At 33.8% G+C, this 17,975-nt stretch overlaps 1 protein-coding gene across 1 annotated transcript in view; it reads left to right on the plus strand.

Moving 5' to 3' along the window:
- Positions 1 to 15,449, plus strand: part of LOC124354719 (proteasome subunit alpha type-5) — a 34,990-nt gene extending 19,541 nt beyond the window's left edge. The window contains exons 3-7 of the mRNA XM_046805376.1: positions 5,711 to 5,864; positions 7,712 to 7,887; positions 10,645 to 10,806; positions 13,454 to 13,600; positions 15,301 to 15,449. Of these exons, the coding sequence (XP_046661332.1) occupies positions 5,711 to 5,864; positions 7,712 to 7,887; positions 10,645 to 10,806; positions 13,454 to 13,600; positions 15,301 to 15,378 (717 nt within the window). The 3' untranslated portion in view covers positions 15,379 to 15,449. The remainder of the gene's footprint in view (positions 1 to 5,710; positions 5,865 to 7,711; positions 7,888 to 10,644; positions 10,807 to 13,453; positions 13,601 to 15,300) is intronic.
- Positions 15,450 to 17,975: the final 2,526 nt, after the last annotated feature.

Raw genomic sequence — 17,975 nt, forward strand, 5'->3', positions numbered from 1 at the left:
CTTTTTTGGCAGGTAAACTAAACTCTGCTTGTTTTACCTTAAAGGTCTTCAGTCCAGACGTTGAATTTTAATACGCTAAAGGTTGTCGACTACACATACTCGTACATGTATTTCTATCTAATACCTTATGTTTTGGGGCAACTCTGTAGACTTACATACAATTTTTAAAACTCAAAATAGAATAATTAGAATTATGTTCCAGTTACAGTACAATAAATCATGCAAACAAATCTTCAAAAAATATGAAATTTTAACACTACTGTGCATTTTAAATTTAGAAACTGCTATCATTTCATAGATCAAATATTAATAGTACTACTCACAGTCACCAAGTCACTTATCATTAACGGGTTAGGCATGTCAACTTACATTATCCAATCCATCATTTAACATTGTATATATGAGGAGCATTCTATTATACTCTTCACTCAGATTATATTATAAACTCTCTGTTCATTTAAAATTGAAAAAATCTATCTTTAAATTCAGAAGTGCCCTAAAACAGCATCTCATCGTTTGTTTCTCAGAGCTTTTTAATGCAACTTAAATTATTTTGATATTTTTTCATTGCAGGGATGTACTTTTTATATTGTAGATTGTTCGTATTAAATTTAATTAATTAATTGATTTTAACGTAGCATAATGTATATAAACCAACTGATGTATCAAATGTTTATCTAAGCGTAAGCTTGTCAATGTAAACTAAAATGATTAATAAATAAATAAAAAAGCTGTTTTACTTAATATTCATAAAATCCTACCTTTTAATGGAAACAACTATTTAAAATATTTAATGTTAGATATGAATAACAACACCCTGATTTAAGATGTGCACTCTGACTTTCCTTTAGATAAGACAAATTCATAAAATACGATTGATTACAAAGTAAAGTAAAAAAACTGTAACTGTAAGTGAAATTAAATACTAGTTAAGATAACATTCATATAAACCAATGTTACACAAAACTGAAAAAATCACAGTTGTGAATGTGGAAAAACAATTGCCTGCCAACGTCAATACATTTAAGAAATTTGGTAAATGGATGAAAAAGAATGAGATGATTGGTTCATTAGATAAACTTCTTTCGGTCACGTGTGATATCATTTTTCATCGTTAAAATATTCTTTCTTTTTTTTTTTTTTTTTTTTTTTTTTTTTTTTTCCTCCCTGGGGCGGCCTACTGCCATGCACTTAAGCCTCAAGGGCCTTTTGCGCACCCCGGAAACACCATGAGGACTACCAGTCTACAACTTCAGCAGTTCAACAAACCGCCGAAAACAACCTATCAAGTCCTCCTGGGAAAACTCGCCACCCCTGTTCAAACTACCAAAGATGGCATACCGCTCTCTTGCTATTGCTGGGCAATCAAAGAGCAGGTGCTCAGCAGTCTCCTCCTGCTCATTACACCTTCCACAGAGCGGATCCTCCTGAAGGATGCCAACTCTGTGTAGGTGCTTCTTCAGGTGACCATGCCCCGTAATGAGACCAATGACCTTAGAAGACATTGATCTGTTTAATGAGAGAAGGTCCGAGGCCACCTTGGGGGAAGGTGACTGTAATACCATTCTACTCACTCTCAAACCCGGATGCAACCTCCACCTTCTCCCATGCTCCGCGCGAATCCATTTCGAGACAACCCTAGAGGATTCACACCTTGGAACACCGCAGAATGGTTGAGGGCCCGTCATAATTGTTGCTGAGCCCTGGTTGGCCAGGGCATCAGCTCTTTCGTTCCCAAGAATAGTGTAGGAAGGCATAAGGGCTTGATTTCAACCAATGGTAGGATAAGTAGTTGTTTGCAGTAAAACAGAATAACAAATTCAAATAAATCAGCATATTGTCACAAAATGACTTGAAACATTATCCAGAATGAAACATTAAAATCGTATTTCTTATTTCATCCTTGATGCCAACTTGTTTTTATTTTAGTTTACTTATTATTATCTGTTGTCTTCTTGGGTTTCTTCCAGTTATATTCAAAGAAATTAGAGCTTGAGTATGGATGTAGATATGATTATCCAGAATCAATCCAGAATAGTGGCGGAGGTGTGATCGTTGCTGTCAGCAAGAGATTTAACTCGGGAATGGCAATGCCTGGTACGCTCCTTGGCTTGGAGACAGTTTTTGTTTCCATCAATTTGTCGCATAATGTAAGACTCCTTATAAATTGTGTTTATATTCCCCCAAACAAGCCTCTCCAGGTTTACACGGATTATTGCCGGGCAGTCGAGGAGGTAGCTGGCTTCGGGCAATTTCAGGAGATCATCTTAGCCGGAGATTACAATATTCCACTCGTCGACTGGACCGTGAAAGACCCAAGCCTTTATACGGCTTCGTCACACGTACTATCAGAAACTGCATGTCTGCTGAACTTGAACCAGCATAACTTTGTGCCGAACAATAGGGGGGTGTTTTTGGACCTGGTATTTGCCTCGTCAAACATCGAGATAAAGGAAGATACACTCCCCCTTGTGCCAATTGACGTTCATCACCCAGCCTTGCACATAACCCTCTACACTGGCATTACTTTTCAATCTACCAAGAAAATATACTTGCCTGACCTTTCTAGGTGCAATCTTTACAACATCTTCTCAAATCTCCTATCATCAGAAGTCCTGCAAATGGACCTAAATCTTCCCGATGCAGACACTAATGAGCTTTTTGTTGCTTTTTGTCAGTCACTAAAAACTATTATCCTTTCCCATACACGAAGTAGGAGAATTGGATTCACTAAATTTCCCTGCTGGTTTTCTACCGAGTTAATCAATATTGTCATAGAGAAGAAAAGGCTGTACAAACGCTACAAACAAACGTTGGATTTACATACCTACTACGAGTTCTCAAGAATTAGAGACCAATGTCGCCAATTATCTACAACTTGCTACAACAATTATGTACAATACGTACAGGACTGTATCCCAGTCAACCCCAAGATCTTCTGGAGCTACTTAAGAAATTCTAGAAGGCAAGACACGTCCCAAGCCACTTTGGTGTATGATGGAAACCCTGTCTCTGATCCACAGGAAGTGTGTGAGTCGTTTGCCACGTTCTTCTCTTCTGTCTTTTCTCACACTACAGATCAGGTTCGTAACTACCAGTTCTCATCTCCTTTTACCTTGAACGGTCTGCTATTTGCGGAGGATTAGGTCTTTAAGGCTATGGGAGGGTTTGATGGGTCAAAAGGATGTGACCCAGACATAATCCCTCCAAGGGTTTTGAAATATTGCAGAGTTCTGCTATGTGGACCTCTTACCGCCTTGTTCAACAAATCAATAAGTACTGGTACCTTCCCTGACGTGTTGAAGGTTGGCTATGTGGTTCCAATCCACAAATCAGGACACCAGGAGAGCGTTGCCAACTATCGGCCCATTGTTATCCAACCAGCGCTAGCAAAACTATTTGAGAAACTTATATTAGCCAGGATCAATCCACTATTCAAAAACGTATTGTGCCCTGAACAGCATGGATTCACTTCGGGAAGATCGACGGTTAGTAACCTTGTGATTATCCAAGAGGAAATCGTTAGAGCTTTTGCGGATAGAAGTCAGCTGGACGTTGTCTATGTCGATTTCTCCAAGGCCTTTGACAGGGTAAGCCATAAGCATCTGATTGCCAAATTGGAAGCCTATGGAGTAATTGGCCCCTTGTTGAGATGGTTCGCCAGCTACCTGTGTGGTCGGAGGCTGATGGTCTTGGTTCACTTTCTCGTGAGTTTATTGCAACATCAGGAGTGCCTCAGGGGTCACACCTAGGACCTTTGCTTTTTTTATTGTTTATTAACGACATTGGCAAAAAGATGAAGACAAAACACCTTCTGTTTGCCGACGATGTCAAGATCTTCCATCACATCAGAGCCCAGAGTGATTGCGCGGATCTCCAGAGAGATCTGACGGCTGTCGAGGAATGGTGTCAACAAAACAGCATGATGATTAACATCGGTAAATGTTCAGTTGTTACTTATTACAAAATAAAGAACCCGATTATTTATGACTATTCCTTGGGGGGGGGGGGGAAAGTATTGGTTCGTCGTACTGATGTCAGGGATCTTGGGGTGGTTTTTATCCACGATTTAAGATCAACAGACCATGTTAATAGCATTTGTTTGAGGGCTTCAAGATTGCTGGGGCTGTTGAGTCGAACCTCCAGATTTATGACTGACTTGCGGACTTTGAAGGTGTTGTATTGTGCCAACGTCAGACCCATCCTTGAGTACTGTAGCGTGGTTTGGACACCCAACCAAGTGGGCCTTGTGAAGCAGATGGAAAACGTCCAAAACAGATTCCTGAGGCTTGTTGGTGTCGATTGGGATTTCCCTTTAGGCTTGTCCCCCTTAACGAAATAAAAGGGCTGCTGGGTCTTCACTCCCTTCAGTGCAGGAGGAACTCTCAGGATGCACTGTTCCTATACAGGGTCATTACAGGACTGGTAGATTGTCCAGCCATCCTTGACCACATAGGACTACGCTGCTTCACTGGAACTAGGTCTAGGGATTTATTCGAGAGAAGAAGTCTGAGCAGTAATTACGAATGCCACAGCACGATGAACAGAGTCCAAATCCTAAGAAATAAAATCGCTCCGCACTTGGACTTTTTTACGGCGACCAGAGGTTCGTTCAGAAAGGACCTAAATAATGTTCTATGTAATGAAAACATGCCTCTTTGACTTAACAGAAGTTAAAAAAACACACACACACACACACACACACACTTACACACTCACACTCATTCGAGAATCTGTGACCTGTTACCTTACTATTGTTATATTATTCTAGGATTATTTGTTGGGGTTAATGTTAATATTTAAGTTGTTGTTTTATCTAATGTTTACGCTCATATGTAATTATTGTTATGTTATATTATAGTTATTGTTTATTATGTTATTTATTTATATATTGTTATATTATTATGTTGTTATTGTTGTTATTCTTATTGTTTCACTGTATTCATTTGCTGTGAAATAAATAGTATAGTAACTGATTGGTTGAGACAAAACTTATAAGTTATTGAATATATTATTGGTCTATTATGACCAGTTAATTATATGCTTGAGCATTTTGTCAAAACCGGAGTTGTCTATTGAAGCAGCGATAATTTTTGAGCATTGAGTGTCAGATCAATGTATATTAATAACAATGTATATATTTATTTTTTTATTGTAATTTGTAGCCTGGTAAGTTTGTATATTTATTATTTGCATGTTTAAGTTATTTAGATTAAGATATTGAAATTGTATAATGAATTTGCCGTTGGAAGTGAAAAATAATAATAAAAAATAAAAAAAAAATAGTGCTTGTTGTTTTTAATTTTTTTATGTTTTTGGTCTGGGTTTATATGAACTTGACAGACAGATTGCATGTTGTATTTCCTGAATCTTTTGTGTCTCAGCACTTAGAAAGTATAATTGGTTTAATTATCTTGTGGTTAATTTTATGTTAGGTTTTATTTTCTTTCAAGAGAAAGGGACCAAATTGCAGGTCTCGAAATGTAGTGTTTCTGTGATACTTAACGATAGTGAGTGCCTATACAGCAATTTGTTTGTTATATCGTCTACAATAAGAAAAGAATTTTAAATTAAGGATTTAAACATGTGTTGATAAGTTTGTTTGTATTTTCAAACATGGTGTAACTAAACGTTAATGTGGGTATTTGTGACTCATTACATTGTACCAACTTCTAAAATTTAACTTCAACAACCATTACTTATATTTCAGGTTGAATATGCCATTGAGGCTATCAAACTTGGCTCAACAGCCCTTGGTATTTGCACCTCGGAGGGTGTGGTCCTTGCGGTGGAGAAGAGGATTACATCTCCACTTCTTGAGTTGACAACAATCGAGAAGATTGTTGAAGTAGACAAACATATCGGTGAGTTTTTTAATATTGGTGTTGTTTCATTAGCTTCTGCCTAAGTTTTAACAGATTGTTTAGGCCTATTTTGTTTATAAAGGTATTTATATAGCTTTACCATAAAAATGATCTGGTTTAAAAAAAATTTGCTGTATGGTATTTATAGTTGTTTCAACCCAGTAAACAATTTGTAGCACACATATACAGTTTGTTCCTGAGTTTTCTTTTAATATTTTAAGGAATCATTCTAGGTTAGGACAAATAAAAACTTTTATGATATAAAGAGTATACCTCTCGTAGGTGTTTTTGTTGTCTATACTGATATATTCAGAACTATTCCATATATTTTTATCAGTAGGTATTCATATACAGAAACTTTTTGCAGTTTTATAATCGTAAAAATTTGTTCAGGTCCGTCCATTAATTTAATAAAAGGCAGCCTCTTGGAGTTTTCTAAGAGGAATAACTAAAATCAACTGAAGATTTAAGAAAATGTTATAGAAAACAATTAATGTATTCCTTATTTTATTCCAATGTAAATAATTTTGCTGTGTTAATTATAATGGAACAAGGTAATAAAATGTTACCCATGTTTTGGAACTTTTCTGCATTATGGTGAAACATAACATGTAACAATGCAAAATAGCGCTCACTACTCGTTTTCATACAATTATCAATATTTTTAATGTTCCCTGATACTTTTTTAGATTAATTGTTCATATTTTTGTTTATATTATCAAATATTATTTGTTCATAAAATTTAATTTAGTAATTTATCTGATGAATAGTCTGATAGTGTCACTACTTACAAAAACTGCTTTGTGATCCGTATTGCCATTGACAAAAGTAAAAGTATTAACAATCTCCATTTATTTTTCTTGATTTACTACTCTCAGATCAAAAAGTATAGGTGCTTGAGTTTGAAAGTTAACAACAAACTAACTAGTAGGGACAATAATGGCAGTTACATTAAGATTTAATGTTTATATCTGCTTTTAGAGATGAAAAGCAAATGCTCTGGGCAGTCTGGCAGTAATTGTTATTTATCTAGACCATTGTGAATAATAAAAATAATTTTTTTCGAGTTGACATACTACTTATTACCTACAGTATAGTATATATCCTATATAGATATATTTATGTATGTAGTATATATTTTTTCTTTTTATAATATATTTGAAACTTGAAGTATGAGTTAGTGAAGTTTCATAACTAACAACTTTAGCTTTTAAAAATCAAGCTAATGTAATTTGTTTGTAAAATCATGAAATAAATAGGAATTCGTGGGTGTTAAAATGCTGTTAAAAATAACTTAATATTGGGCTAACCTTATGCCTTTTTTAACACCTGAAGAAGATGATATAGTTCAATCTTACAAACATAGTACTCTATTTTTGTAACATTACGACATGTATTTTGTGGTGGGTCCACTATTCTGTGATGTGGACATGTCTAATAATAACAGTACATTTTGTTGCTTTTCAAATTTGAAGATGATTCTTGCTCATCCTTTCTATCAGCAGAAGGAGGAATGGTAAAATGTAGAGGGAAGTATCGTAAAAATTATCTTAAATTTGAAAATAAAAATGTTAACTTACTTAATAATGGTTGATTATCTAATATCTCAGATCAGAGATTATAAAATAGGTTTAAGTGTATTAAAAGATTTATTCAAAACTCACAAAAAAGAAATTAAAATTGCAGAAAGATATAACCAGAGGCATCCAAGGATTCCTGTAAAATGTGATATATTTTCTATTTTAAGTTCATAAACTAAATAGAATATAATCATCCTACCTAAATGGTTTTTTCAACATTTAAGAATAGTGTTAAAAATTGGTAGTAATTTGTGTATTTTTCTGTAGCTTGTGCTGTTAGTGGCCTTATTGCGGACTCAAGGACGTTAGTAGACCGAGCCAGAGTAGAGTGTCAGAACCACTGGTTCATCTACGACGAGAGGATGAGTGTTGAGTCAGTTGCTCAGGCCGTGTCCAACTTGGCTATCCAATTCGGAGATTCAGATGAAGATGGTGCAGCAATGGTAAAGATAACTCTACACATCCATCATGAGCAGTCAGTCATGTTTTGTTCTTAGGAGTCAAGTAATCAAATTTAAAAGATTTTGAAATGTAAAGATAAGTTGAGCCTTACCCCATTTAAAAGATCTCTATTCAGTGAACATTTTCAAAAAAGTTTTATTTATTTTGCTTCTTGTATATATTTTGCCAAAATGTCATAGTTGTACGGTTTCACAGTTTATTTGACTGCCACCTCATTAAAAATTGTAGCAAATCAAAATTTTTATTCTAGGTTACGAAACAATTACTCTTTCTAAAAATATGTGACAGTTGTTACTGTTCAGCATATTGGTTGAGAAATGGCACCAAATATACTAATTTTCTTGAAGTTTTGTTGCATTACAGCATTTTGAACTCCTGTATTTCACGTAGGTTCTTAGTGAATTGATTAAAACATTTTGTTTACCCTTTTGTCCCTACACTAGAATCTGTTATTTAAGTAATTATTATAATTACAATTATGTAGGTTCTAACTATTTCGGTCCAAAAATAATGTTATTCAACTAACCTTATTTACAAATGTTTGACTGTATTTCGTTGTTTTCCAAACAGAGTTCTACTCTAGAACTGAAGTTTTCTACAGCCCTTGAAGACCTCTTCTCCCTCTATTCTTTGAATAGTAGTCCAATTCATTGTATCATGTCCTCTCAAGTCATGGGCTTTCATGCATAAACCAAGCCTTTTCACTTCCCCACAAGTAGTAGACCATGCATGTTAAATCCGGGTATCTGGATAGATAGTTGACTGGTCCACCTTTCCCAATCAATTTTTGAGGATATTACTCATCCAGAGATTGTCCCACTGCTTCAGAGTAGTGGGCTGGCACCCCATCGTGTTTAAACCACAATTCTTGGATATTTTGTTCAGAACTATTCAACAATAAATTAGCCAAATAATCAATTAGAAAGTTGTACATATTTCTCTGTCCAAATGTACTTAGAAAAAAAATGGGCGAACAATTAGGCCACTAATGATATTGCACCAAGTATTGAGGATCCTGTTCCTTTGGTTACTGGGGCTCTCGCATCCAATGGGCATTCTAAAAGCCCAGAAACTCATTTTTTGATGGTTCACTACTCGCTGAAGTGGATAATTTAAGAAATGTTGCATGTTTCGACTGTGAGTATGTATATGAAATTGACAGAATTCAAGCACAAAATACGTTCATTTATATAAATATCAGGAGTTATAGTAAAAATTTTAATGAGCTAGTGTTTGTACTGAATAGCATTGAAGTTACTTTTGACATAATAATTCTTAACAGAAACTTAGTGTGAAGGGGGAGAATATGAGATGTATAGTTCTCACACACAGGCTTTTGCCCATGTGGGTAACTTTTCATGTAATCTGTTGGCACTATATTTGTATATATGTAAATTAGATAAATAAATAAATGAATTAAAACTATTTAAAAAATGGAAATGTGGTGAAAAGTGACAACTTTAACATATTTTTATAGTGTGCTTCATTGGTAACCTTGGATAAAAATTCAGATTAGTTAAAATCTTTAACAAAGTAAAAAAATGTGAGGTCATTCAACTTTGACATTTTGTACCACTCTGTATACAAAAAGAGCAATAAGTAAAAACTTTTTTCCAAAATGATCAGTGAATAGAGACTTTAAAAATGAGATAAGGCTTGACCTAACTTTAAATAATGTCCCCTACCCCTTTTGGGGGTAATTTTAAGTGTTCAAAATTATTTTCCCGAATTCTTTAGGGTCAAAATATGGGGCTTTTTATTAAGACGAGGAAGGTAGTTTTATGAGGTTATCAATTTGCAGATAAGTGGTCTACCTCACCCTGTATAAAATGTACACTTAAGCACTTATTGTATATAGGTATAATCTTTTTACTATCTATCGAATGAAATTCGATAATTAGATGCCAAGGCAATTTACTTTCAAACAACCCTTTTATGTCTATTTTATACTAGAGTGGCATTATTAAAAGTTTTTTAGTTTTACCAAAATTACATTTTTTCAAGCTTGTTCTGTAGAATATACTTGTAACTTTTCTTATATGCTTAAAATACATGCTTTTAGGTTGTAATATGTTATTTGGGTCCAACGTTTTCTTAGTGTGTTTTTGAAGCTGAAAACTTATTTTGCGTACTTTAAAAAAAATTATGACATGTAAGAAATTAATGTTTTGAAAATTAATAAAACTGCAATTGGGTTTATCTCATCCCCTAAAAAACAAAACAAAAACTTAAGGTGCAATTAATAAGTGAGCTTGTAAAAGTAACAATTTTTGATGGGTAGCTCTAGGCACCGTACAGTGCTGATACTTCTAGTGGTCAAGCATACTATGGCACACTCTAGGGGTTAATTAGAGAAGGATATATTTTTACTGCTAACAATTAATTAAAAATATAATATAATATATATAAGTTCTTCCTTTTGTTTTAAACTTTGTAATATCTTAAATTTCCAATATATATATTGGAAATGTCTTCAAATATACGTTTTCTCAAATGTTTCTTATTGAGTAAATATTCAAATCATTAGTTATGTATACTTGTAAAATGTATTTTAATTGTAGATTATATGTTGTGTTTAAATATATTAGTCCATGTAAGTCCAGTTTCTTACTTCAGAGCAACACAGACATCATTTTAAGATATGGAGAGCATTTCCTAAATGTAATCAGTAGGCAGAAATGAGGTAAAATATTGGTGAAAGTATAATTTGACTTAAGATTGCGTTTTTCATGTTTCAGAGCCGTCCATTTGGTGTAGCAATCCTGTTTGCAGGAATCGACGAAAAGGGACCTCAACTGTTTCACATGGACCCGTCAGGCACATTTGTCCAGTTTGATGCCAAAGCGATAGGGTCAGGCAGTGAGGGTGCACAGCAGAGTCTGCAAGAGGTCTATCACAAGGTTTGTGTTGTGTCCTCGTGGCTAAGTTACTCAGGTGTACTGTGCAGAAGTGTGGATTTGTAGAAATTAACGGTTAGTCAGTTCAGAAAAACTGTTCTGTTGTTACTTCTGCCCTATAAAACACTCAATCATGTTTTTATCAAAGAAACAGGTTATGAAAAATTATCTTTTTACGCAATGGATTTAAATTTGAATTATATTGTGAAAGATGTGCAAATTACTTAAAAATCGCTTATTTAGTGATTTTAACTCAAAAAAGAATAAAAAAGGGTTTTGGTATAAGTAGTGAAACTATATAGGCAAAAAATATGGAGTAACGGTTTTCTCAAGAAATATTATGAGACTCACTTTGAAAGTTATTAAGGTATATGAAGAGTTTTTTTACTAGACTCATCAAACATTTGTGATCAAGAAGTAACCCCTGTATCCAGTATCAATGCACTTTAGTGACATTGTATTGGCGAACTTCGAACTTCTGGCAGCCATAGTTAAGTGTACCAACTTACTATGACAGTCCTTTGTCCCTCCAGCTTAATAGCCTGCATCAGTCTCATACTTCTAAGGAATAAGTGTTCATTACTTTCTACAATCGTTACAAGTCACAATTACGATGTATAAAAGTGCTATCAATACTCTAGAGCCACAATCACGACTTCGTCAAGAATTGTAATGGCACTGTATCAAAGCATCAATTGATATGTTTAGCGTACTTAGTTACAGGAAAAGATGTTTGCTTTACACACATATCTTTAAAAACTATTAATTTTTTATGTTGCCAATCGTGCAACATAATATGACATGGCTACAGTCAGAAAAAAAATCTATGTTAATATAAATTTTTGTACATTTTTATTCTGAAGCAATTATGTAAGTGTTGTATATTCTTTTATTCAGTTTTAATATGCGAATCTTTGTACATAATACATTTTTAATTCTTTGACGTATTGTGTTTGAGGACTGAAACAATAAAAGTGAGTGAATAAAATCATTTCTTTTTACTTTCTTGAATGTTTGAGACATATATTTGAATTTGAACCATTTTGAATAAATTTACTAAAATGGAACTGCCTTAACATATATTAAAGCCATGTATTAATATTGTGCTTAAAATACATTTTTCAACTATACATATAAAGATGAAGCATTCATTTAAATTTGAACAAATGTTTCATTATACTTGTAAAAATGTAGCAATTGTTTGAATTTGAACAATTTTGGCTAAATTTACTACAATGCAATGTGATATATAAAATCCTATGTATTCCAGTATTTTGGTTGTCACTTTGAAATTAAAAAAGATGATTACGTTTTTTTCCACCAAAGTGTTTGGCTTACAAAGATCTTTTAAATTATTAACGTTTGTAATGTTGCAATTTCACCCAGCAGGGATCACTTCTGGCTGGTTTATACCTACCAGTTGAACCCACCACTGGGCACAGCAAAAACCGATGTGCCACTTCAATCTGGGCAACCTTATGGATGTCCAGTAGCGGCACATCACTAACCACAAATGTTGAGATTCTGGGATTCATGGGCAATTCGATAGGTGTAGCCTACTGTGGAGGATGGCTGTTGGAGTTGGTGGGGTTTGTTCCCTTACCTCAGAGGCTCTTGTTAACCTCAACAAGGGTGTGCCACCCCCTGCCTACTTTGACTGGAGAGGCTGGTTCACAGCTGGCCTCCCTTCTTCCGGGATGACTTTGAGATGTAGTGCCCTAATTCTTCCTCATGGATCTCGATAGGAGGCGGCCCCTACTCCCTAACCTTACCCATCCTGAATATCCTATCACTCCGGAAGCAGCGCAAAGGTCCTTACAGGACTAAGTGCAATTTATAAGCTTCTTGTCCTAAGAGGAAAAAAAAAAAAAAATGCAATTTGTACAACATTACGTATGTTCAAATTTTTAAAATCAGGTATTGCACTCTGCATTATTCGCCTACATTGATCTAAACAGCAGAACAATTTTTACTAGTTCTTCTATTTTACAAGAATTCTAATAGTATATATACAGTACTATGTGTTGCCGTAACCAATGATCATACTGAATCAAACAAATACCATGTATACCCAACCCTCAATTACAAGTAGGCCATGGTTCATTTTCACAGATAGCCAGGCAGCATTAAAAGAATTGGACTCTTGTGTTCAACTTCAAACTTGTCTGGGATTGGCATTAAGTCGTTTCTTCCCTTGGCAGAGCCAACAATTTGACTGTTTGTTGGGTTCCTGGTCATGAGAAATGAAAGAACTTGAACTCAGTGTCCAACATGACGGGGCTTACACCGTTCTGTGGTATCTCTAGGTGTGAATCCTTTGGGGCTGTCTTGATGTGGGTTCAAAATAAATACCTTTTAAGCCTTTAGTTAAGGTGATATTGGACACCTCTTAACTTACTTTTCTAATAAATGTGGGTTCTGACCCTTAATTTGCCAATTCAAGGTCTTGGGAAAAGATATAATTACCTCTACTATTTATGTTGGTACTGCTCCAGTAGGTGGTGTGCTTTGCTGTCACAACTAAGGATGAGAGCCAAGCATAAGGGCATGGCAATAGGCCGCCCCTTAAAAGAAGAAGAAGGCCATGGTTTGTTTTTAAAACAAGAGATGTGGTTTACTAATCACTAACTTTTATTTTGTTTTGTTTCAGTCAATGACTTTAAAAGAAGCCATAAATGCTGTTCTTACGATTCTCAAACAAGTAATGGAAGAGAAACTTAACTCCACAAATGTAGAAGTTGTAACAGTAACTCCAGACAAAAAGTTTCATATGTTCACAAAAGAAGAAGTTGAAGAGGTAAATACAACTTATTAGCAAGTACCTTTTTGTTATGTTATACAAGCATTGACAAAGTCCTAAGAAAATATTTGAGAAAAGGCTAAACATTTTTAAATTTTAATGCACTATGCAATAGATATTATTTGTATTATGTGGTTTTAATATCATTGGTTAAATGAAAATGAAGACTTATACTTCAATTAAAATTATTCTACTATGTGTAATGATTTGATTTATATTATTACAACAAAATTTAGTGTTTTCAATATTAACTTTGAACTATACCATAGACAACCTTTACCTAACTTGTTACTTATACACTACCTAACAACTAATTATCATTGATATCTTCCTTAGCAAGTAGTTCAGCACAGTATTGGTTTGTAGCTGCTAGTTTTGGTTTAAACGTAACAGTCTGTGCTGTGTGTTTTTCTACAGAACATCACAAATGTTCATAGGCATCTTCATAGTGGAATGTTTACAAAGATCTTCCTCCTATTAGAATGCAATTCAACATTGCCTTCTTCATTCAATGAAGAGAGTATTTCCACTTTGATAAATTTTTAATAAGTAACTTATATTTGCACTACATTTTATAATTTTATTAATTTGTTATAATATAGTAAAATAATTTGTTTGAGTAAGCAGTTAGTTTTGTTCAAAGTTAGTTTCATTGTAAAAAGCAAGTACTATTGTGACCAATACAACAAAACCGTGCTTATTAAACAAAATTGTGTTTCTGGACCATACTACTGGCTGTACATTTGATAGCCATTCAATGTAGACGTGAATTTTCATGAAAATGGAAAAAAGTGAATTTTGTGTGTTGATTAAGCATTACTTTTTACGTAGAAGATCCATCACTGAGACTAAGGGAAGACTTGCTAAATACCACGTAGACTTGGCACCTTCAATTTTAATGGTTAAAAAGTGCTTTACAGAGTTCTGTTGTGGTCGTACCATCAGTAGTAATGTGGAACGTTCAGGTCACTCAAAAGAAGTGATCACGCCGGATACCGTCAGTAAAATATCACAGCAAATATTATTCAGAGTTTTTGGACAGATTCGACGTTGATTTGAAGCAAAAAATGGCCGCATTTAGTGAAGAAGAAAGGCTGTTCTATCAAGGCAATGCACATGTGCACACTTGTCTAGTCACAATGGCAAAACTCCATAAATTGGGCTACGAACTACTACTTCATCCAGATTATTCTTCAGATCTAGTCCCATGCGTCTATTTCCTGTTTCCAAACCTAAAGAAATAGCTGGGCAGTGGGAGATTTAGATCTAATGAAGAAGTAAGTCATTACTGAAGCTTATTTTGAGAGGCTTGAAACCCCCATTACTTGGAGCGAATAAAAAAAAGTTAGAACAAAGGTGGACTAAATTTATCGGGCTAAAAGGTGATTATATTTAAAATAAAATGTTTATTTGCTGAAAAAAGGTTTATTAAAAAAGTCACTAACTTATCAAACTGCCCTCGTATTATATCTATTCTCTTTTTCCACATATTCCTATCCAAGATTTGACATTGGATACTCGGTCATTATTCTTGAAATAAAAAGGTATAAATTAATTTTAAATCGGTATTCACACACAACAGATATATGTATCACTCATTATATTCTTAATAACTCATTGTTAAATTATTTTAAATCTATGCAATAAAACTTGTGTAGTACAATGATATTTTTACTGATGATTTTGTTTCATTCCAGGCCCTGGAAGCAGTGGCTCCTCTAATTAAAGATGAACCTGGGCCAAGTGGAATGTCATCTTCACAAGCTAAATTTTAAGAGCTTGTTTGGTTTTTATCTTTTTCTAATAAATTTAATGTGAATACAATAAAAATTAAATGATATTGTTATAAGAATAATTTAAAAACCCTATGAGTGCTTAAGTACTTACTACAATGTAGATTTGCGTTAGATTTGGCTGTGGGAAAGCTATTAGGCTGTTGAATTTAGCTGAAAGCATTAGTTTTATTCCTTAACCCTGGAACTGGCCATCATTTTTCCCAAAATGGCAGGCACTTTTTGGTGATTTTGTAAGGGTTTTGTATTTTAATCACTGCTCATCTATTTTTTAAGATACAAACATTTTAAAAACATCAATGTCTTTAGAAATAAATGTAGTTTCCCATAATAATATTAAATATTGAATCATTTCAATGTATTTTTATTTTTTTACTGATTAACTTAAAAATATTAGTAAAGAATAAATTTTTCTCAAATGTATAACACCCTCTCAGGTAGTATGACATTTTTTAGAATAAATCTAAAATATACAAAAGTTTGCTTATATATCAGAATTACAAATTTAAAAAAAATTAGGTAAAAGAAGTTTATTGGTACTTTTGAATAATATATCAATAAAAACTACAAAATCTGAAAAAAGTTTGTATAGCACTATTATGTATAACATTGTGACATTTTAGAATCTATTGGGTGAAAAAATATTTTTTTCTAAGAGATAAATATATGTAGAAGAGAAAAATATAATATTTATAGAAATATACATTGTATAAGATATTTTTATATGGCAACAAACTTTTTTTTAAATTTTTACAAAAGTCAAAATTGTGAAATAAATGCCTAACTTTTTTAGCTAACAATTTTCTTTTCATCCAAAAATTATTTATATAGATAGTACATTATTTATTGAAGTTTACAAAAATGTACAACAATGTATTTTTATCTCTATTATTTTTTTGTTAAAAAAATAAAACAAGTGATGGTCATAGAAATAAAACGCTAATACCTTCAGAAAAAGTAAAAAAAAATTGTCTAAAATACATGAATATGCTTTTATAATAAATACCTTTTGATAAATTTAAATCAAAATTTAATTAAAATTGTCTACAAAATAATAAAACACTGAACCTACGTGAACATAGGCTTACTGTCAGTTTCACAAAAATCCAACCTATTCACTAAAACTTAACCTAACATCTAAATTTTTCACTTCACGAATTAAAAAAAAAACACTAAACAAACTTTTATTTATACACACTAAACAACGAAAAGTTTAAAATATCCAAATAAATAGCAAGCAATACACTAATACCGGCATTGGCGTAGTAACAACAGAGAAATCAACATGGCAACGAAGCGATGCGTTGTTCTCTACTGGCTGAGTCGGTGACTGTGCAACAGAACAAAAATAAAATACTAGTTTATAGTCTTCGTTGATGATACTGTTGCTTAGAGCAATTCTTCTTCTTTGTTTTGATATGATTTTTACTATTTCCAGACAACGATAAAGTAACAAAAATAATAAAATTTAATGAAGCTATTTTCGACGCATTAGGCATTTTGGGATTTTACAAAACACAAACTTTTCAAACGCTTATTTTATAAACATTTATTTTCCTACTGGCTATTGAAAAGATGTTTCTGAAAGCCAAGAATACACTGTTTTCAATGACAACACTTACGATCGTGTAGAACGTAAACTCACGATAGGGAATTTTGACAAACATACGGTAATTTTAGCGTGTTCGGAAATTACGCAAACAAATGGCAATCGGAAATGTGAACATCCAAGTTTAGAATTTTATAATGAAAGATTTAACGTAACTATAGAACGTGTTTCACCCAGCAGGGATCACTTCTGGCTGGTTTATACCTACCAGTTGAACCCACCACTGGGCACAGCAAAAACCGATGTGCCACTTCAATCTGGGCAACCTTATGGATGTCCAGTAGCGGCACATCACTAACCGCAAATGTTGAGATTCTGGGATTCATGGGCAATTCGATAGGTCTAGCCTACTGTGGAGGATGGCTGTTGGAGTTGGTGGGGTTTGTTCCCTTACCTCAGAGGCTCTTGTTAACCTCAACAAGGGTGTGCCACCCCCTGCCTACTTTGACTGGAGAGGCTGGTTCACAGCTGGCCTCCCTTCTTCCGGAATGACTTTGAGATGTAGTGCCCTAATTCTTCCTCATGGATCTCGATAGGAGGCGGCCCCTACTCCCTAACCTTACCCATCCTGAATATCCTATCACTCCGGAAGCAGCGCAAAGGTCCTTACAGGACTAAGTGCAATTTATAAGCTTCTTGTCCTAAGAGAAAAAAAAAAAAAAAAAAAAAAACTATAGAACGTTTTATGATATAATATGAAACCTTGGATCTTTATCTTTAGATTTACGTATGTTTTACTTCAAACAAAGTAAAAATAGAATTGCTGTGACAGATCATATTAAGACATAGTTAATGCGTCGAAAATAGCTTAGTGCCATTTTGAAACTCTATTTAATGCGTCGATAATCGCTTAAAGCCAGTTGCAGGGTTAAGAAGGTGCAATTGATTTTGGGTTGAGTAAAACTTTTTAAATATAATAGTCACAATCCTTCAAGTTACCCTTCCTAAAGACAGAAAAATAACAAAAATC

Source organism: Homalodisca vitripennis, chromosome 2 (genome assembly GCF_021130785.1).
Source record: "Homalodisca vitripennis isolate AUS2020 chromosome 2, UT_GWSS_2.1, whole genome shotgun sequence".
Lineage (NCBI taxonomy): Eukaryota > Metazoa > Arthropoda > Insecta > Hemiptera > Cicadellidae > Homalodisca > Homalodisca vitripennis.